General features: G+C 39.1%; 4 protein-coding genes and 1 long non-coding RNA gene across 5 annotated transcripts in view; 2 read left to right on the forward strand and 3 right to left on the reverse strand.

Annotated features, from left to right (window-relative positions):
• Positions 1 to 393: 393 nt before the first annotated feature.
• LOC111600461 (collagenase) lies at positions 394 to 1,577 on the reverse strand. Its single transcript, XM_023316563.2, has 2 exons — positions 1,062 to 1,577; positions 394 to 1,007 (listed from the first exon to the last, which is right to left on the reverse strand). Exons 1-2 carry the CDS (start codon positions 1,355 to 1,357, stop codon positions 425 to 427), a joined length of 879 nt encoding a protein of 292 aa, XP_023172331.2. The 5' UTR covers positions 1,358 to 1,577; the 3' UTR covers positions 394 to 424.
• A 185-nt stretch (positions 1,578 to 1,762) lies between these two features.
• On the reverse strand, positions 1,763 to 3,158 carry LOC111600460 (aldose 1-epimerase). The gene has a single exon (XM_023316561.2). It carries the CDS (start codon positions 2,890 to 2,892, stop codon positions 1,801 to 1,803), a length of 1,092 nt encoding a protein of 363 aa, XP_023172329.1. The 5' UTR covers positions 2,893 to 3,158; the 3' UTR covers positions 1,763 to 1,800.
• A 366-nt stretch (positions 3,159 to 3,524) lies between these two features.
• On the forward strand, positions 3,525 to 4,798 carry LOC111600483 (transmembrane emp24 domain-containing protein B). Its single transcript, XM_023316609.2, has 4 exons — positions 3,525 to 3,791; positions 3,882 to 3,959; positions 4,028 to 4,459; positions 4,523 to 4,798. The coding sequence occupies exons 1-4, from the start codon at positions 3,642 to 3,644 to the stop codon at positions 4,577 to 4,579; spliced, it is 717 nt and encodes a 238-aa protein (XP_023172377.1). The 5' UTR covers positions 3,525 to 3,641; the 3' UTR covers positions 4,580 to 4,798.
• Positions 4,799 to 4,830: 32 nt separating this feature from the next.
• LOC111600484 lies at positions 4,831 to 5,856 on the reverse strand. The gene is made up of 3 exons (XR_002751489.2): positions 5,787 to 5,856; positions 5,518 to 5,655; positions 4,831 to 5,445 (listed from the first exon to the last, which is right to left on the reverse strand). It is a non-coding gene; the product is annotated as an uncharacterized LOC111600484 (long non-coding RNA).
• A 5,813-nt stretch (positions 5,857 to 11,669) lies between these two features.
• Positions 11,670 to 21,495, forward strand: part of LOC111600519 (DNA-binding protein D-ETS-3) — a 31,133-nt gene continuing 21,307 nt past the window's right edge. Inside the window, exons 1-4 of the mRNA XM_023316649.2 lie at positions 11,670 to 11,902; positions 11,962 to 12,353; positions 15,729 to 15,875; positions 20,633 to 20,644. Coding sequence (XP_023172417.2) covers positions 11,670 to 11,902; positions 11,962 to 12,353; positions 15,729 to 15,875; positions 20,633 to 20,644 — 784 coding nt within the window. The remainder of the gene's footprint in view (positions 11,903 to 11,961; positions 12,354 to 15,728; positions 15,876 to 20,632; positions 20,645 to 21,495) is intronic.

Here is a 21,495-nt window from a genome sequence, read left to right on the forward strand (position 1 = left end):
GAGTTTGTATGAGTACTAAGAATAAAGCACATGTTTGAAAAAAAATTTATATTAAAATCGAATTTATTTAAGGGTGTCATTGGATAAGAACTCGAGCCTGTCGTTGTGGCGTGAGTAACAAACCTTTTAGCCAGACATTAAGGCTTAGTTATTCTTGCAGTACAAGTTATAGTGTTCGAGTTGGTATTGTTCCACCAGCAGATACACTGAACCATGCTAATAGCTGCTATTCTAATCATACCGCGCTTCTTTAAAGCATACACCACAAACAGCATATAGGTTCAGGGCTACAAATAGGATGAATTATAAATAGTTAAAAGAAATCAAATATGAATTTTTCTAAACTTCAGCAATCAGAAGAAAATCAATTCAGATATTGAACTGCAACTTTAATAGCCATACACAAATGTAATTAAAGTTAAGGCTACGTGAGTTTGCCCGTGTGCATCTCAATCCAATCCACAAACGAAGAAACGCGCGTAAAAATATCCGGTACACGTATATTGCACTCGGCATCGTAACCATGCGAGACGATACCCACTATAGTATCAGAGCCATCATCTAGAACCAGAGGACCGCCCGAATCACCGAAACAGGGCAACCCGCGTCTCGTATCAATGCACAGAAATGAATTGAGTATTAGTTTCCGTAGCCCATTCAAAGCAAGGGACCATAACTTTTCGCAGTGCTTATTCGAAATGATTCTGACGACTAAATATTTCAAGATATCGGTGGGTCCATGGTTGGTTTGACCCCAGCCGGAGACAATAGCTTTGCGGAAGTCATATGCATTTGGGTGCTTCCTCTTGGGCAGCTTAGCTGGCTGTATATAATCGTTTAGCTTTAAATCCTCTGGTAAGTGGATCAGAGCAATATCATTTTCTATAGTTTTATTATTGTACTCTGAATGCACAACGGTATCCTGCATTTTGACCAACATTTCCACACGGCCGAACTCATTTTCATCTGTTGCGTTCACGATGCCGGCGCTGACAATCACATTATCCCTGCAAATTGGATAGAATTAGTACTTCATAAATATTGGTATATTAAATACTCACAATACAAGGCTTGAATTTACAAGGCAATGGGCAGCAGTTAATATCCAGCGCTTGGAGATAATGGTGCCGCCACAATAGTACGTTTTATTATCATCCTTGAACGTGGCTTCTAGCAGCACTTGGTAGGGCAACAGCTTCGGCCAGGCCGGTTTACCATCGATAATACGCAGATGTCCTTGACCAAGGATTACGCCGAAACTTACCAGCAGGCACAGTAGATGGAGTAACTTACTCATTCTATATATTTTTTGTACTTGATACATTGAGTTGAAAATGCTTCTTATATAGTCTCCCATTTAACAACTTTGAGGCGTGCATTGCAGCTTATCTTACAGTTAGTTAATAACTTCTTAGCGTGCCATCTCTTTATTAGTTAAAAACAAAAACAAAATTAACTAATTTCCTAATGCCCTTTGTATATTGGGTACAAAAATACACTAATTGGGGTATATAAATACGGTGAAAGGAAGAGCTCGAAGGCTATTATATTCATCAATAATGGTATGTAGCTTTCTATAAAGTATTTATTTATATTGAATAGTTTACTTTTCAGATAGTTTTTAATAGTAGGCAGAAAAAATGGGTTGAGAAACTCCTTAAGTGAAAAAAATATATATAATTTGAGTATTGTAAATCATTAAGAATTGATTTGTTTTAACATTTAGAACTTGTTAATTTCTTAATGAATATAAATATATATATATTTCTACATACATCATATATAGTTTTTATTTATTGTTCAACGTAGTCTGCCAAACTTATAGATTACTTCGTGATGATATTTCTCCTCCGGTCGTAATATGCTAGAGGGGAAGTTTGCATGATTTACAGAATCAGGAAACTTTTGTGTTTCTAGACAAAAAGCGCCATGCTTAGCATAAGCTGCCCCTCCTTTCCCAGCGAGAGCACTTTCTCCTTTTGCTGTATTTGGCAAAAAGTTGGATGTATAGAACTGCACGCCCGGCTGATTGCTGGCTATTTCCAGCCAGCGACCGCTTGGAGGATGCATTATCCGAGCTACATTGGCAAAGCTATGCGGCGGCTCAAATCGTACGCAAAAGTTGTCATCGTAACCCAGAGCCGGCTGCAACTGCTCAAGACGTTCGCCCAAATTGCTAGCCAAGCGCAAGTCGAATTTGCCGCCATCCACTGGCAATATTTTGCCTGTTGGTATGGAATCACTGTCCGTTTCCGTTATACCATAGGCATTAATAGCTATGTTATGCTCATAAAGTCCTTTCTGCCCTGCATTATGGCCAGCTAAATTAAAGTAGGAATGATTGGTTAGATTCACAGGCGTCACTTTGTTGGTCAACGCATCCATTCTGACATGCAAGCAATTGTCTTCGGTTAGAGTAAAGCTAACTGTAGCCTGGACTTCGCCTGGATAGCCTTCATGGCCATCGGGATTGGTGTGGGTCATGCTGACTCCGTTGGGCAGTACCTCTAGCACTTCCCAATGTGCCTTATCGAATCCTATAAATCCGCCATGCAGCTGGAACGTGCCTCTATTACGGGAAACCTCAATTGTTTTGCCATCCAGTTGGAATTTTCCATTGGCTATGCGATTACAAACGCGTCCAACGGTCGCACCCATATATGGATTATTCTCGCCTTGATAGCCCGCCAGATCATCAAAGCCGAGCGTCACGTCCGCCACTTGACCTTGAGCATCGGGCACTTTAATGCTGCTGATTGTAGCGCCCAGTGTTAAGATCTGCACTGACATTTGCTCATCATTGGAGAGCGTAAAACGTCGAATGGGACTCGTTTGCTTGGTAAAGGGATTTACTGCTGCTGTGGCAAAAACATCTTCCGTCACGTGCACCATATTGACCAGACGTTGATTACGTTAATGAAGTCAATCGTAGAAGTGCAGCTACTTAAGTAGCGTTGGCTGCAACCACAAATAAATACACATGTATGCACAATGATTACATGGAATACCTTATCTAGACGATTCTCGCCACAAACGCGTTTCAAGTGTACGTATACATTTCATTTACTTGTATGTATAATACAATACTTCGTATCTTATTTATCTTTTCATAAACATTATTTTGCAATTTCGAATACCGCGTCTATACCTTCTATCGATATATTCGTTAAGTACTTTCGATATTTCACAGGTTCAGCTGTTGCGCACACTAATCGATTAATGTTAAACAACATTGAGCGCTGTTCTTGGTATATTAAGGTATATTCGTGAGGTACTTTCGATATTTGACAGCTCTACTTGTTGCGCACGCTAGTCGATTAATGTTAAGACGCAGCTGAGCGGTGTTTTGGAACGCTTCTTTGGCTAAGCAGTTGTAAAACATTAATGTTTATTATTAACGAAATAAATCATGATTGAACACATTTTATACGTACGTATATAGGTTTAATATTAACAACTTAAGTTTATTTGATGATCATTAACTTTGATAAGCACAGCTGTTGCTTTACTTAAAATACGACTTAACAGTGAAAGTAAGCCAAATGAACTACTCGAATGCTTAAGCAGTGATTAGTTCGTTCATTGGCCATCGCTCAGGTGAACCAATTCCGCAACTCTTTTTTGTTTATAAAAATCAAAAAATGGGATTGACGTGGCAGCGGTTGAGACTTAATTTGTTAATATTGGCAATTGCACTTATATCCTCTTGCCAATTAATTGCATTGACTAGCGCACAGGAAGCAACACAGTCATGGTATGAAAATTTGCCTGCTGTGGCAATGGATTATAAGGTAAATACAAAACAAATAAATGGAACAACACGGAAGTAAACAACAACAAATTTTGTATTGTCTTGTGTTTGTGTCTATCTAAATAAACAGGTGCACATAGACGCCGGCAAGGAGGATTGCTATCATCAGTATGTGCAAGCTGGTGCCACCTTCTATGTTTCTTTCAGTGTAAGTAAAAGGAGTCGTGGTTCATGGATTAGGACAGACTTTATTTCGATTTGTGTTTTTCTCTCTAGGTGGTTCGTGGAGGAGATGGTATGGCAGGCTTTGCCGTACGCAATCCGGCGGGCGAAATTGTAAAGCCCTACCAATGGCAAGCTACAGCTGATTATACAGATCAAGTCTCGCCAGGAGGATATTATTCCGTTTGCATTGATAATCAGTTTTCGCGCTTCGCTGGCAAATTGGTTAACATTTATATAACGGTTGTTAAATACGATGCTTGGGATAAATACGCAAAGGAAATTGAGGAGTTGCAGCTAAATATGCAGAATTTCACAACTACAATTGGCACTGTGGAGCGCAATATTAATGATATGTTGGGCTATCAGGCGCATAGCAGACATCGAGAGTCGAGGGACTATGCTTTGCTGCTCGATAATAATTCCTATATACAAACGTTCTCAATTAGTCAAATTGTTGTCATACTAATCACCTGCTCCATACAGGTGAGCGAGAGAGAGTGAAGATGCTTACTCTAAATATAGTTAATAATCATGATTCATTTGCAGGTCTTCTTCGTTCGCAAACTTTTTGATGTGAGGTCGGGCTCAAAGAGTCGTATATAGATGCTAATTGTGCACAAAACTGTAAAGAAAACTTTTATACTTTCCTCTATGTTTTATACGTACACCACACGCACACATACACACACACGCACGCACACTTCCTTCCATTGCAACATTCATTATCAATTTTATATGTATTTATTTTATTGTTGGCAAACAGAACAAGTGCAAAGCTGAACAGACTACTAACTACTACAACAACTATTTATCATATATACAACTTATGTGATAAATGCAAATGTGTGAGTTTTTTTAATAAAAAAGAAAATGAAAATTTTTTAAAAATAAAATTTCAAGTTTATAAATGTATTAGACATTTCGTAAAGCTTCTTATATGCACTTTGGGTTGCTGTCTATGCTAAGTATATGCTAAGGTACTTCATTTACTAACAGCATTTAAAAATATGAGTCTGAACTTTCATTCATGTTACAATTAGTAATTTGATTGTTAACAGACTTTGAGCCCAAGAACAACAACTTTTTTCATGCTTTATACAATTTATGTGTTTTAATTTGTAAATTAATGTATATCGTAAAGCTTCTATTATACAATGTGGGTTGATGCCCATGCTAAGTGCACACGAGCTCCTGCAAGCTTTGCATATTAATTAATGCTTAAATAATAAATGTTATAGTTAACAGTCCTTGATGAAATGTCATGTCAACATATTAATGTTATAATGTGACGCGCAGCAAACAAGGTTCATGAACCGAATCACAACGCGGATTGCAAATCTGAATGATCTAAGATGATCTACTGATAACGGTATGCATTATATTGATTGGAGGGTGGACTATAGCTGGGCGCATCTAGCTCCGAAAAAATGCCTTCTCCTGTATCACTGCCAGGCCGTAGTACGCCTTCGCTGTAAGCAAATCAAATATAACAGTTGATTCAAAGGTACTTGTATAACAATTTAGAAGTTCTTTTAGCTCACCCAAAGATGCTGCCTCCAAATCTGCCCACATTTGCAGTTTGATAATAATTATACGGCGTCGCGTTAATCCAGGAAATAAATCCCATTAAAAAACACAGCGTAAATAAATAAATGTTGAGCAACTTCATTGCAAAAAACCTTTAAATTTGTATATTATATATCCGTATTAATATATATATATAAAATATTCCTTCACAGATGTTGTCGCAATGAGCTCTAATCGGACTATGCGGCTGTGATTTGGTAGAATGTCATCTATTTATACTAACCAGATTTTGACCAGTATATTTACATATGTGCGACATATATACGATCAGAACTAGTTTCGATCAGTGGCGGTGATTTAACTCAATCGCTTTTTAATTGATAAACGAAATTTGAATTGATATTAAATATTGTCAAGAATATAAATATTGTTAGAAGGTTAAAGTTACAAAATATTTCATAATACAACATCCTATTCGCTCTTATTTTAGTGGACAAATTAATTTCAATAAAGTGCGTCAAGTGCGTCATAAAAAATGTTAGTAATAAAAATAATGAAAAAAAAATCACAAGCAAACATGTTTTTTTTTTATTTTTCGCAAGAAAATGAGGAATCTAAACTTGATCTGCCTGAACGTCTTGCTACTGTCTATTGAAAAAGAAGATTGAAATATTTGAATCCGGTTAAGTTATCTTATCTCTTTGTTATGAAATGTGTTGACTAACGCTTAATTGATTTTATTTTAAAGTTAGTGTCGGCTACTGCGTCACAATATGTGACGCCATTGAACCGGTTCCGCAATTTACAGTTTTCGATTTCGAACAGGCTATCGATTATTGCCTGCGTGGTGAAGTGCATCCTGAACAGAATTAGTTGCTCTAAGGCAAAAAAGCTTGACGGCTTTGAATCGGTTCCGGAATCATAATTTTGAATTGGGTGTAAATCGCATTGTATATCGATTATTGCATGGAATCGTGAACGGCATTTATATACGAATCAGTTCCCTTGGGAATGAATTGTTTAATAGCTGAGCTAACAAGTGAACTGTTACAAATTTGAATAGTACAATGAGTTGCCTATGGTTTACTTTAATAATAATAATAATAATAGAAATTTATTAAATATATTTTATATATAACGTTGGCTACTTTTCATAAGTCCCTCGTTTATTTTTATATATTTACGACTCACACACTAATTATATTTTTTTTCAAGCAGACATTTTTGGCAAAATTAAAATGTTATTATGTGTGCGCTTATCTGCGGCGTCTTTCGAGTCACCCCCCGTAGAGGGGAGTCCGTGGAGCCTTTAAGGCAGGCAGCATTGCATTTCAAATGAAGCCGCAAATGATGCGAAGCCCGGCCCCAAGCAAAGCGCCTAATGGCCCGCACACAGATAAGCCCAGCTGTTGCAATGTGTGTATGTGTGTTTGTATGCTTGTGTGTGTGTTAGTGCTGGCTCTTTAACTGTTTTAAACGCCATTGTTAAAATATTGCTCATACGCACTTCCGCTTGAAATGGGGTCTTTGCTTGGACTAATGATGCCGCCGCAAACAGCGCTGGCCAAGTGCTTAGAAACGACAGCCGAAGCTGTGGCTCCGCCCACTCAGCAACAGCAGCACAGATAGCTATATACACAGATATGGAGCGCGCAGGCGCATCAACCACCGCAAAGGCTGCGGGCTGCTGCTGCTGCTTGGGCATCCTTTTCCGATGGTCCCTTGTGATTGTGGGAGGAGTGTGTCGCCATCTTGAGAGCGAGATGATTTGTGTGGCCCAGTCTGTGCCTCTGACTGCTCGCTTGCCTGCCTGACTGCCTGTCTGTCGCTGTGTCTGTTGGCCAGCTTTATGTATTGGACGAGCGGGACATACACATTAAGTTGGAGTGCGCGTTACCGTTACGAACACGTCGCGGAGCACCAAGGATAATAACGGTACTTTTGCGGTTAAGGATTCGTCGGCCACACATTGCAAGGCCTGTCCAAATAGTCTCTGACCAAAAGGACGAAATAAAAAACCAGCCACAAATAAAAACAGAGCAAATACAAAATACAAAAAAAATAACAACAATTTGCTTGTTGCTTGCAGTGGGCGTGGCACACACTCCTCGCTCTCTCCTACCGCGCGCGTGTGTGTGTGTGCGAAATTTTGTTGTGCGGAAATTATTGAAATTTTACTTTTGATTTTGTTGGCCAAGCGCGCGCTCTGCCCTCGAAAGTGTCCTTACGACGATGTTTAAGGGACGCGTTGCGACGGTCACCGACGGCCTTACGTCCCTTTCGCACTGACAAATTTCCTTGCATATCCGCTACAACAACAACAGTGAACAATAGCAACAGCAACTGCAACAAACTAAACACACTATTTGCGTAGTCCCTATTTCTAGTGGCCCCCACCTTCGGCTCCTACTACAGCCCCTGCTCCTTCTTCTCCTGCTCCGTCGCCTCCTTCTCCTGCTGCATCAGTCCGCAACTCGATCGCTTGCCGCACATCCGTCGCCATTTTGGACAATAATTTCGTTTCCGCTTTGCCAAATGTAACGGTAAACGGCAATAAAAAACACACGAAACAAAATGCCGCCAACTGACGTGAAGTGAACCAAGTGAAGTGAAGTGAAGTGAAGTTTGAGCAAATTAAAAGAAATTTCATTGAAACATAAACTGAATGAATTGCAATTCAAATAAAACAATTTGACCCAAAGCCGTTAATTAATAAATAATAAATTAATTTCAAATTTGACAATTTTTGGATAAACTTAAACTTACAAAAAAAGCATAATCCTGAGGTGAGTTTTCTAGAGTTTGCTGAGGGAATGATCAGAAAATTTTTAAATAAATTATTTGTTTGATATTCCATTCATATTTAATTATTGCGTTTAATATACTATTCCTTGCTATTAATATATTAATTATTATTACTATTTTCATTATAATTTTAGGCTCATATAAATTGTTTTTCAACCAAGTTAAGGTTGAAGCTTGAGCCAAGTTATGAACCTTCTATATATTTATTACTGTTGATATTATTTATTTATTTGTTTTATTTTATATTTTTACATAATAAACCAAATGAAATCAAGTTTTTCAAATTGCTTTTATTAGCTAAGATAAATAATTATATATATTTACTGGACAGCTTTCCTATGGATGCTCTTTCCTCTTCCCTCTTCTCCCTCCCTCTATCATTCCAACTGCTTCAACAGCCGCTAGTTCGTTGACAAATAAAGATGTTTTAAAAGTCTAAAAAGAGTTTTCTAGAGTTGGAATTGTACTTACAGAGCAACTCACTCTATTTTTATATTTTATGTTTTACAATATCTGGAAAAACAGATATGATTTGGGCGCTTATATTAAAGATCATGTCAGCGTCATGTCAAATACTTTAGTCGGATTTATGATTACTAATTAATGTAGGCCTGTGCAAAACATGCAATTGTTAGACAACAAACAAAGGATACTAAAACGGGTTATCATAATACTCAAAGCTATGAGACATAGAAGAAATGAGTGCTTCAGACAGGTAAATATCTGTCCTCTGTCTTCATTAGTCGCCTCTTACGACAAGCTGAGACAAGCTGTGGAGGTATTCTAATGCCCGCCAACCACACGGGTGAAATAATGAAACGAGTTTAAAAAATATTAATATATACATATAAACAATATTGCATAATCAGATAAAAATGTAAATTACTTAAGAGAATTCTTCAAAAAATAACAAAGAAAAAAATGCATTTATTATTGCATTTTTATTTTTAATTATATATATATATATATATATATATATATATATATATATATATATATATATATATATATTTTTTTTTTTTTTTTCAATATTTAGTAGGACTTAGTTTTGTATATTTTTATTTATATTATATGAGTTTTTCATTTTATTTAATTTAATTTATTTTTATATTTATTTATATTATTTATACATTATTTTAATAATCTTTTAAGATTAATTTTTAATAAAAATACTTTAGAGTAATTAAATTTGTTAGCTTAGTTTTTAAATAGACCAAATAGACTTCAGCTCTTCGCCTCTCTTAGCTTCGCTGCTCTACAACCTTCAACTCTATGCATTGTCAGCTGCCTTCGCCGTCGGCTGCTGTCGCACTTAACGAATCCTCAGTATAACCAAGTGTTAAGTGGCCACGCCCCTTTGGCCATCCTACAGCCACCCAGCTGAAATGCCATTAAATGTAGCTGATAGGTAGAATCTTACAAGCCATTAAAGTGCCACAGCCACGGCGCGTGTGTCCTCATCCTGTTAATTAAAAGCTGCTACACGAGCATTATGTCATTAGCCAGATTTCTAGCTATGTATGCAAAGTGTGTGTGAGTGTGTATGAGTGTGCGTGTGTCTTTTTATACTTTTTATGCAGCCACGCGTCGTACCCCATGGCCGGCCGCCTTGCTCAGCTTCTGAGCTAACCATCATCAGCGCCGCTTCCCCGGCATCCTGCGTGTATTTCCGGCATGCGTTCGCTCGTTCGTTCGCTCTCGCTGCTGTGTGATAACTTCAAAATGGCAGCAAATGCTTGTCCTTCGCCGTGTCCTTGCAGCTCTATTGGCAAACGCGCAATTTGCTTGCCGAACGGCAAACACAATGATAAATAATAAACAAGGCGTGTGCGGGCCGTTTATAATGTCTGCTGCCTGATGATTTTCTCTGCAGCTGATAAGCGAAAATGTGCCCAGCTCTTCTTCTTGTTGCCTTAAAGCTGCCTGAAAGTGCGTTGCAAAATGAAATGGAAGCCCTTGCTGCTGCTGCTGGTGTTGCCGTTGCTGTAGCATAAATTTCGTTGGCATAAATCAAAATTCAGCAACTTCCGATGAAGGCAGAGTGCAAAAATTTGCATGGCATGCAGCACAACAACAACTGCCGCACACGCCAACACACACACACGCCAATATACATTCTCTATAATACAATAGCTAGCCATTAGAAAATATACGCTCAAATGGACGCCCGCCCACGCATAACGCTCATACGCAGCGTCGTCCAGTGCCGCTTCATAAATAATGCCCAACACAGATAATTATGCCTGTTGTGCGCATATCTTAGACTATACACCCAGCGCTGCTAATTATGTTGGCTAGTGTAACAGCTCTAAGCTGCATTTTGAAATATTTCAAATTGCAGTCATTAATTGCGGGCTGCTCCAACTCTGATTTATGTGCTTATTATCAGTCATGAATAGATGCATATATATATATATGTATATAGCTATATATATACAAATACACTGGAACAATTTTATTGTGGGTACTTTTAAGTGAGATTCTCTCCAATTTTATTTGTATTGAAAATCTAAATATAAAAATTTTAAAGAAATGTTGAAGTGAAAAAATATGGACTAAAAATAAGCAAAAATGTTTTTAATGGAAATTTATATATGAAAAAATATTAAATACGTTTTTAAATAAAAATCTCGATGCAAAAAATTCTTAAAGAATTTTCACCAAAAATCTAGATTTAAAAAAATCACAGATTAGTTTTAAGCTAAGCTAATTTAAGCTAAAGAAATTTAAAACATTTTATATAATAATGATATTGAAAGTTCCACTCTAATCTAAGCTTAAAAATCTTGACTAGTCGTTGAGACATCACCTTGAGTAGCAGCTTCCTCACAGCACCTATTTCGCTCTCTTCAACAGGCTTCCCTCATCTCCACTTCGCCGCGCTCTTTCATCAACTCACTACTACTACCGAGCTACTTACAGATCTCCTAGCCTCTCTTCAACTGCCTTCCAATACCTCCTATTCCCCTCTCTTCAAGCTGCGTCTCTCTATCAACAGTTGCCTCCTGTTCCTCTCATTCCAAGCCTCTCTTCAACTGCCTTCCAATACCTGCTGTTTCCTGTCTCATCAGGCTGGCGCCTCTCTACCTAGCGTTGCCGCCACATATCCGTTCCTCTTTCTCGAAGCCTTTCTTCAACAGCTGCTTCTCAGCTCCTGTTCCCTCTTTTCATCTCTTCACATTAAAACTTAATGCAAAACTTATTTGACTTCTAAAAAAATATACGAATTTCTAACCTATATTATGATATATATATTGTTATATATAAGTCCCAAGTCTGATCACATTTTCTATATTTTAGAGTCAAGTGGAATCCTTTGGTTCACCAACAAGTAGCCGTTGACGCTTCGGAAGGCCGCGCCATGTACGAGAATTCGTGTTCGTATCAAACGGCGCTGGACTTGAAGCGCGTGTCGCCGCCGACGCTAGCCCAGGTGAAGACGGAGGACTGCCTGACACTGGGTCAGTGCTCACCGGACTGGACCTCATATCGCTTCCATCAGTCAACGTTCGAGCAGCTGAAACAGAGCGTGGAGAAGGCCAAGGCGGCGCTGCAGGATCGCAGCAGCTTCTTTGGTGCCAGCAGCGCCTTCAGGTGAGCCGCCAGCTGGGCAGCATAGAACTCTGTATGATCTTAATGCTTCCCTTTCACAGTGACATCTACTCCAGCCAGCGGCTGAGCGATACGCTGGACACACTGCCTGCCATGCAGAATGGCAGTGGAGCTGGCAATTGTTTGGGTCTCTCGCACAATGCGGGCGCTGGAGTGGGCGTTGGTGTGGGCGTGGGCGTGCTTAATTATAATAGTGTTAGCAGCAGTAGCAGCGTCGGCGTCGGCGTACTCGGCAGCAGCGTGCAGCGACATCGCCTCGATACGCTGCAGCCTCCCTCGGGCTGCTCACCGGCGGGCACACAGCATGGAGTCATCACGTCCAGCGCTGGCCAGCTGCCAGCCGCCAGCTTGGATGTGGTTGCCAGCTCGCCCTCATTGCCGCCTTCGCTGTCAGCGTCGACCACCTCGCATGTGGAGCACAAAGTGCGAACAGGTAGGAGCTGCTGGAAGCATACTTTAAATATATACTTAAGACTCTTCCTCTTCCTCTTAAGATCTTCTATAGGTATTTTAAATCAGCATAGATTATTATATTAATACTGTCTGTCTACATCGACAAGGAAAAGGTTTTGTTGTAGCTATTTATGTATGTATAAAAGTCAAATCGATTTAAGTGAGTTGAGCGCAGCCTTTGGACTTTGGAAGTTCTAAGATCTTAGCTGCTTCATGCAGTTGTGCGTCTAATATTTAGTTGAGCTAATATTCCTAGCTAAATTGATATATATGATAATATGATTGATAATCATTGAAGATTTATTGGTTATAGACTATTTTGTAGTATTATATTGTGAATCGAGAAACTTATTCACCTTCAAGGTATTTGAATAACTAGAAACAATGATCTTTTACTAAGGTATCTGTTCCCTAAGATGTATAGAATAATATTTTCTTGACAATTTAAAATAGCTAAAATCAAATAAAAGTGCTTTTGCTGGGAGTGTTCGACTAGGAGATATCCTGATCATCTTCAAGCATGCATAAGCACAGGCACTCAAGCACAGCTATATAAATACACATACTTACACACATATATAGACACGGATACAACCCCACACACACTCGCACACATAAGTCGAGTGGCGCTTATTTCTCTAGCTTCTGTGGCTCAGCCGATCATTGCTTTCATAAGGACGCACAGACGGTTACACGGCCAGATCGACATAGCTCGTCGTCTTCATCAAGCAAATGTATATTTTATTTAGTCTGCTATGCCTTCGTCTGTTTGTTTCATACAAATTCCCATTTCATTTATGAGTTTTAGGATATAAAAAGCAAAAAAAAAAGTTACAATTTTTCATATAATATTTAAGTCAGTGGAAATGCTGTTAGCTTTCTATACTATATACAGCTATAAACTTGAAGTTTTGGTATAATATATAATGCACAATATATTCTAAAACTATATAAATTTGAGTATTATCTTAAAGCTCTAAAAGTTTTATAATAAACATGAGCCAAATATAGTAAGAAGCATGAATGAAAGAAATGCTTTTACTATGTAGCATTAAGTCTGCTGTTCGCTTGCTGCTATAGGCTAATCAGAAGACTTTATTTGATAAACAAATCTAAAATCTTACATAGTTCCCTAGACTGTTTTCAGCTCAATAAAGTCTTTCATTTAGTTAAGCTCTTCTGCTTCATAGATTTCCCATACCATACGTTGTCGGATAATAAACATAATCCAAATTGTTTTCAGCATATGATAGCGGCAAAGTAAATAACATGTGGGCAGCTTGTGTGACGGCGTTCGCCCACTGGCAACCCACTGACCTTCTCGCCATGGTCTAACACAAATGTCAGCGAAATGGCGGAAAAACAAATCCTGCGCTTCCGCCAACAAAGCCAACAGCCGAAAAAAAAAAATTGTTTCTCTTACAAAAGTGAACAATTTTCGCGTATTTATTTAAACACATTCGGGCAACATATGTTGACCACTGTCCGAACATAAAAACCACCCACACACACACACAGCAATGCCGAAAAGGCGGTTGAGAGCCATTTTTGTTTTAGCCAAAACAGGAGAAGAAAAAATTGGCATAAAAAGCCAAATTGAATTATCCATATAAACGTCAAGGTCTTCGTGTAGTTGACTCCAGCCCAAACTGTTTATCAATTTAAGCCGGCGCAACGGATGTGGCTTATAATGTGGCCAGAGAGGGGAGTTGGCGCAGCCGAATGGAAACATCAAAAATGCACTGTCCACAATAATATCATCGCGTGCCTGGCTAGAATTTGTTATGCCGCCTCCGACTCTGTTGTTCTGCTTCAGCATTTTGTATTGAAGAAATTCTATATAAGAAATTTCCTTTCCTACTCTCGTATTTCTTGTGACTTTTTAATCGCCTTAGCTGTGTAAGCCGGAATCCAATATGACAAGCTGGCGAGGCGTTCTTTTCTGACTGGTTTTTAGGGTGAACCAAAATGGCCGTTTGCAGTCGTCAACTCGAACACCCAGCCTCAAGCAAATATTTGCAGTGAATCCTTTTGAGCTGTCTCTTGGAGCAGGCATACCTCTTTTACGCCCTCTCTCTCTGGGCTTCTCTTTCTGCCTCTCTTTGTCTATCTCTCTTTATGAGCTTTGCTGTGCTGTCAACTTGCTGCCTTCTGCTCTGCTGCTGTCGCATAAAAGAACTTTGTCATGCGTAACTCATTATTTTTTGCTCGAGAATCGTTTGGCTTACAAAGCATATAAAAGATAATTACACTTCCCCATCATGCATAATAGCATAAGATCATCATTGTATATATAGAGTCAACTTTATGCCAAAGACTTGAGCTCATCTATGAAACTGTTCAGCTTTGAACGAGAAATGCCAGTTTGAAGAAAATGTTTTAAGGACTTGGATAGCTTTATAAATATTCAAGAGTAACTCAGAAATTGAGTTAGGCATTAAATATGGACTCATTTAGGAGTTAATATATTTTTTAAATTTAAAATGAGAGAAAGTAAGGTGCAGCCAACAGAAGGCAATTAAATTACAATATTCCTACGATTCTAGCTTAAGAGCCCCAGTTTAACCCTGCTCACAGTAGGCATAGATATATGGCTCAAACATAAGAGGAGGCCTGCAGTAACAGTTGGAGCTCTAGTGACAAGGACTACATTTATAATATTTTTATAAAATTTAAGAGACAAGACCTACTTAGTATTATACATTTATATCTTTCTACAAATTGTTTCTTATTTAAATATTAAGTACTCTGGGCGTTTATCCCTCGAGGCTCAATTATGGCACAGTCATGTTCTCACAGGCATCGTACACAAGTAAATTTTAGTCTCGGCTATTATCAGATATGGTTATCAGGATTCGCATTGACATTTCAATTGGAAAGCGTTGCGAATTGCACGACCTACGCTTATTGTTGTTTACATCAAACAAAGATTTACGGCAATTAAACACGGCTACGGCTGCTACTGTTGTTGCTGCTGCTGGTTGATGTCAGCTCTGAGAAGTGACAACCCTCGCGATTATATCGTTTGCGGTTCACAGGCTCTGTCCGGCTAAAAGGAAGGGTGGCTGTTGCTGCTGCGCTGCCGCCGTCTGAGCGGCGTTGCGTGTCAGCCACGTCATGGTCGGCTGGTTGGCTGGTCGACTCGTTGGTTGGTCGGGGCAAAGCACTCGCCGACTCTCAACCAACCATAATTTGGGTAATAAATAAACGGGCAGTTATCTATGCTGAGATTTATGACTTGGCCCATTTCTAGCTGTAGCTCTCCCTCGCCACGTCGAATGGCAAAGCGTGTGCAAATTTGTGCTGCATTGCAATTAAAATTTGTTTTGTTTGTTATACTTTTTTCTTCGCACAGAGAAATCCTCGCTAGATTGCGCTACAACGTCCTCGCATGCTGTCGCCGCCTCGTCCTCCAGCGCAGCAGCCTCTGCGTCCAGCCATGGCAAAAGCAGCAGCAGCAGCGGCAGCAATGCCAACAACAACAATGCCAGCAATTCACTCTGTAAGTATCAGTCACATGAATATATATCTTAGCCTAAGACTATGTTAAAGGTCCTTCTAAATGTCGATTGTCGCCTGTCAAAAATGTGAGCTTTGACAGCTTTCTAGCTGAGACAAGAACCAGTGACAAAATGCAAGCGCAGTTGGCAGCTACGCGACAATAGATGGCGCTGCCTAACTGCCTAGTAGGTCGCTAAATATTCTATTGCTGTCAAATTTAACGAGTGCTTTAACTTGCATAGGTTGCATGATTGATGATGAATGAATGATTATTTAATAGTTAATGTATCAAATAATTATTTGAGCTGAACAACTTAGGATTGAATATCAAATTATAAAAATTGAAATTGAAATTGAGTTTGAATCATGTTCAACAACTTGTCAAGCGACCAACTCAGCTTGTCAAATTGTCAGTTGTTACCATATTACTTGAGGTTTAGCTATGTATGCAGCAATTAACTATTCAGCCAGCATATGTAAGGCGCGTAGGGTTGCCACCTTGTTTGATCACAGCAATTTTGTTAACAATATAACATTTTTTGTAGAAAGAAATGTAGTTATACCATAACAAGGTTCCAAGTGAGACTTTAGACTCTTGTCTTGACAGCGTAATGGCGTTGCCATATTATCCAAAGTATGATTTTTTATAGGTTTATCAAGCAACTTTATCAAGTTTTCAGTGAGTAGACTGAGCTTAGCACTCAAGTGCAAGAAGCTGTTAAAGATTGAAAAGAAAAATATATCAATGGCGTTGCCACATAGTTTGTGCATGTTAACTAAATTATTAATATATATTTGCGCATACTTCATGCTTAACATGTATTTGCCTTAGCTCTAAAGTACTGTCTATAAGGGTCATCTGGTCTAACAACTTCCAACCTTTAATGAACTAAATGTCAACTACTGACTCATGTGAACTATACGAAGCGATGAGGCTTACCTTAATGTCTCAATTGCAAGCACCACTTGACTTTGATGCCTGCAAACTGCAGTAATCCCGAGTGCCGCTTGGCAGCCTTGTGGGAAAGTTGGGCAAACAATCGTCATAGTACATGGCCACTGTAAACATACAAAACGCAACAGTCAAAACAATTTGGGCAGCGACAGCGTTGCCAGCCGTTGATAATTTGACTCTTAAGTGCTCTTCAGCGCTAATCCTATTAAGCGTGTTGCCAACAACACACAGTCACACGGCAGCCAGTGAAGGGAGGCAACCCCATGGCATAAATAGATAGCTGGATGACTGCCTGGCGAGAGGGAGGAGAGGGGGATGAACTCAACAACAATGAGGCTAATCGACAGATCATAAAATGATCAAAATGTTATGTGAAGCGCATTAGGGCGCACGCGTCGTTGACAGCGTAGCTAAAAACGGCTGGGGTGAAGGGTAGTCTAAATCGTGGAAGGGTAGCTGGTAGCTCAATCGAAAGTGTGAGATATACTGATTTGGCATTGGCACTTGAGAGGCGGCGCACTTCGCTTTGGCTTAGATAAAATAAATAAGATGTGATTATTTGTAGTGCCTGTGATTAGTGCTTAATTATTTTAAATGTTTATGGGACTGAAAGAGCGGAGATAGGGGGAGGGAGAGAAACAATGAATGGGCGAATGGCAAAGGTGTTAAAAGTATAGAGTAGGAGAGAGAAAGAAGTGGAGAGAGACAGAGAAGCAGAGAGAGCAACATGAGGAGAGAGAGAAATAGATAAATAAAGAGAAATGGAGAAAGAAAGCGAGAATAGTCGAAAATCCTTCTATGACAGCGTGATTACCTGAATTTATTTCTAGTGTCTACCAACTTCATTCGCAGTTCTTAACCGAATCTAGTCTCGATCATATATCACTCGCTAATATCATATATTTAGTTAATTTTGCTTAATTATTTTTAAAATAATTTTTAATTTATCCATATGCTTACTATGCACTCTTCATACCTTACTTTACAAACATATAATAAGATATTTATTTTTGAATTCCATTTAATGAAATAATTTCAAGTTTTCGAGCGCTTTGACATTCGCTTATCGCGCATCTCTCATCAAATTTTCCAACGTAATCTCATAATCTGTGAACATTAGACCCCCAACCCTCTTAGCACTCAGCGGGTGTTGCCACACCCACACACATAGGGAGAACGCCCACAAATCTGCGACACGTTGTCACATTGTGGAACACCAACAGCCACCCCAACCCCTACCCCTGTCTTCCCCAACCCCCTGGCGCCGTATGTTTTGCTCACTTGAAATTTAATTTCTGATTTCATTTGCGCACAGTTTGTAATTCTCATCTCTCTTTTTTTTTGCGTTTGCTTTCGTAATTGTTTCAGGCTGTGAAAATAAATTGAAAATGTTCGCCAGTGCCAACTGTGCGACAGTTGGCAACACTGGCAGCAGTAGCGCCAGCGAGCTCTCTGCCTGCTCCTGCTTCTGCCGCGCGTCCCTTTTGACAGCTTCGCGCGCTAACGCGCTGCGCCTTCAATTTATGCGCTTCATATTTTTTAAATGTTACAAAAAAATAAATAAATAAGGATAAGGAGGATAAGGAGGGCCTGGCCGTAAAGGTTTTGTGTCAATGTATGTAACAGGCAGTAGGAAGCGGCTCTGACAACAGAAAGCATATATCTTGATTAATATTAATGATCAACGGGCTGTGGCGATGGTAGTGCAAAAATATAAAAAAATATATTTATATATTTTAAAGAAATTTATTATTAATAATAAAGTAGAAAATTTAATTATATTATTTATTTTAACCATTGAAAATACCTTTCTGTTAATATGTGTTTAAAAGGCAGCAGAGGCTTGGCAGAAATTATAAATTATATATATTTTGATGCAGGGCGACGAACTGAGTTGACTGTCCTTCTGTCCGTCCTACAGTCCTTCTGCTTGTACGTCCATCCGTTAGTCTGCCCATCCATTCATCCGTCTGTCTGTCTGTCCTTATGAGCTAGAGAATTGAAATTGTTAATGTAGCCCGCCCAATAGCAGGATCAAGTTGGTTTCAAATAAACGATCATTTATTCTATTCTATAAAATAATAAAAAATAATAAATCGAAAAAATAAGTAGGTAAACTTCAGTAATTCAGGCATATATCTTAAGAAGATGGAAATATAATTAACTCCAAAGTTCATCTACTTATTGCTTCCAATCTCTACCATATTAAGTTCTTTAAATATGCAAACTACCCTCGTATAATCCAGTCCGTCTGTCTGTCTCTAAAATATCAGTAGCTAAAGACTTGAAAACTTACACGTTTCTACAATATTTGCAATAATTTAAAGCAGCATTAGTTTTACATATTTGATCGATAACACTAAAATCGATTTACAGTCTTGCACAATACTTAAACAAAATATATAAAATTTGGCATGCAGACTCTAGTGCGTCATATATGTAAATATATGCAAAATATATTTAAGTTTTGCCTATGCGAACAGTTTTCTTAAGATTGGATGCTAATAGTCTGGACTTTGCGTGGATAGACATAAATTATAATGCCTAAAGCTTGGCAAGGGCTTCTCACAGTTACACACTCGCTGCTAGACAGCCCCTCCTATTTTTAAATATATATTTTTTTTTTGAGCATGACTTGGCCTGGTTTACAAAAGTTCAAGCGCTTGAAAAACTTTTTCCCATGCTATGTGTTGCTGGCCATACACATGTGTGTGTGTATGTGTCTGTGTGCGCGCTTCTATTGATGTCCAAATATTTTTATTCATGGCCCTTTTCGCGGTTCACTTAACTCCCAGCATAGTCATTATGGCAACCCCCTGAGATTTGTGCACGAGTTGCTCATAAATCAATTCATTGTTGTTATTGTTATAGCCACCCGCTCCTCTCTCACTCTCTCTCTCTCCGCCCTGGTTGTTGTAGTTGTCGATGACGGCAACAAGCTGGAAAATGTTGCTAATTTAGCTGTGCAGTTGACTCTGCCCCGTGATAATAACAATTTGCCTAAGCAACGGCTACACGAAAAACTTAAAAATCAATTAAAAGCCATGTAGAAGGCAATGCTTGACTAGGAAATACCTTTACCTTAGAGCTTATGGACATTGAGATTAGCGAATTTGTTGTTATTAGTATTAGCCTCATGAGCGTTGCCTTTATTATTATCCTAATGATCATTAGCTTAGTGATTAACATTATCATTGTTATTATTTTGAACATTATTGATATAATTATCATTATCATCATTATTATTACCGTAGCTATTACAATTAATATCATTAACAACTATCATCATCATCATTAAATTCATCATTAGCATTAGTAGTTTTAGTATCATTATTATGCTCTTCTTAAGGCATAGAAAGATGATATTCAAGCTACCGCAAAACAGCTCAATTTAGAAACGCTAAGCTTATCTTTATGATCAGGAATATATATATATATAGAGCTATAGAGCTGCCTTCGTCTCACGCACCAAACTATTATACCTTGTGTGTAGAAAATGTGTGGAAACTATAAAAACTGTCAGGGCAACGCAGGTAGGAGCAGATAGGGAGAGAAGTGCAGTGAGAGAGAGGGAGACGGGGAGCGAGCTGCAGAGTACGGCAACAGGTCGTTTCCGCTGCGGGCCCATTGTGATTTATGCCGCTGAAAATGACCCGCTTCCGACATGAAATATCAAAAATCACGCGCACTTGCAAAGTTTAGAAGCGACGACGACGACGACGATGAGGACGACGACGACTCTGGCTCGCACTCTGGCAACGTTGTCGTTTGCACCTACCGCCGGAAACGGAGCGCAGCCAGAGCCGGAGGTGGCCGTGTCGAAGCGTCTCCGGTTGGCCAAAAGCGGACTGCAATTTAGTTGTCAATTGAATTTATGAGCTACGACTTTAGCAATTTATTGTGTTGCACTTTTTATTTTGTGCTCGCTTTTCTCAAGCTAACAGCCAGACTGAGGGACTGCTACTGGGACTGGGCTGGCTAGCGTGAGAGCTAAATAATGGCCCAAAAGTCAATCGGGCCAATTGACAGTCGCACGAGTCAAACCGCGTTGTTATTTATGACTGCAATGCCACGTGAACGTGAACGTGAACGTGAACGTGAACCTCAACCTCAGCTCAACCCCTTGTAGCCTTTACACCCCACCCACCCTCGCTCTCTCGCTAACTCGCCTCGGTGTAGTTTGTCTGTTAATTGTTTGTTTGCTGTCGCTTGTCAACTGGCCCTTGAGTCCCTTCTCTTCGCATTTGGCGTGTGAATATGTTAGTTTTCAAAAAAAAAATGAAAAAGGTGAACAATTCAACTTCAAGTCAAACGCTGCAGTTAAGCGACGGTAATCGGAGTCGCGTACCACGCACCACGCACCACGCACCAGTCACCAGTCACCGCTCAACCACCCCTCACACCACACCCACCGCCTTTCCCAGCCAGTTTCAATTGCGCAATTATAGCGCCCATTGTTTGCATAGACAACCAAAAAAGAAAAAACGAAAAAGGTACACCAACAATATGCTTTGCCCTTTTCATTTATTGTCTCTTTGCGTTTCGTGTTTTCCTAATTTGTTTTCATTACAATTTTCACTTTTGGTTTCTGTGGGAAGTTTGATGTCAGTTTTGATAACTTAATTGTATTTGTCCAATAAATATTAGAACTCTGCAGAAATTTCAC

This window comes from Drosophila hydei, unplaced genomic scaffold, assembly GCF_003285905.1.
Source record: "Drosophila hydei strain 15085-1641.00,03,60 unplaced genomic scaffold, DhydRS2 tig00000283-arrow-arrow-pilon, whole genome shotgun sequence".
Classification (NCBI taxonomy): domain Eukaryota; kingdom Metazoa; phylum Arthropoda; class Insecta; order Diptera; family Drosophilidae; genus Drosophila; species Drosophila hydei.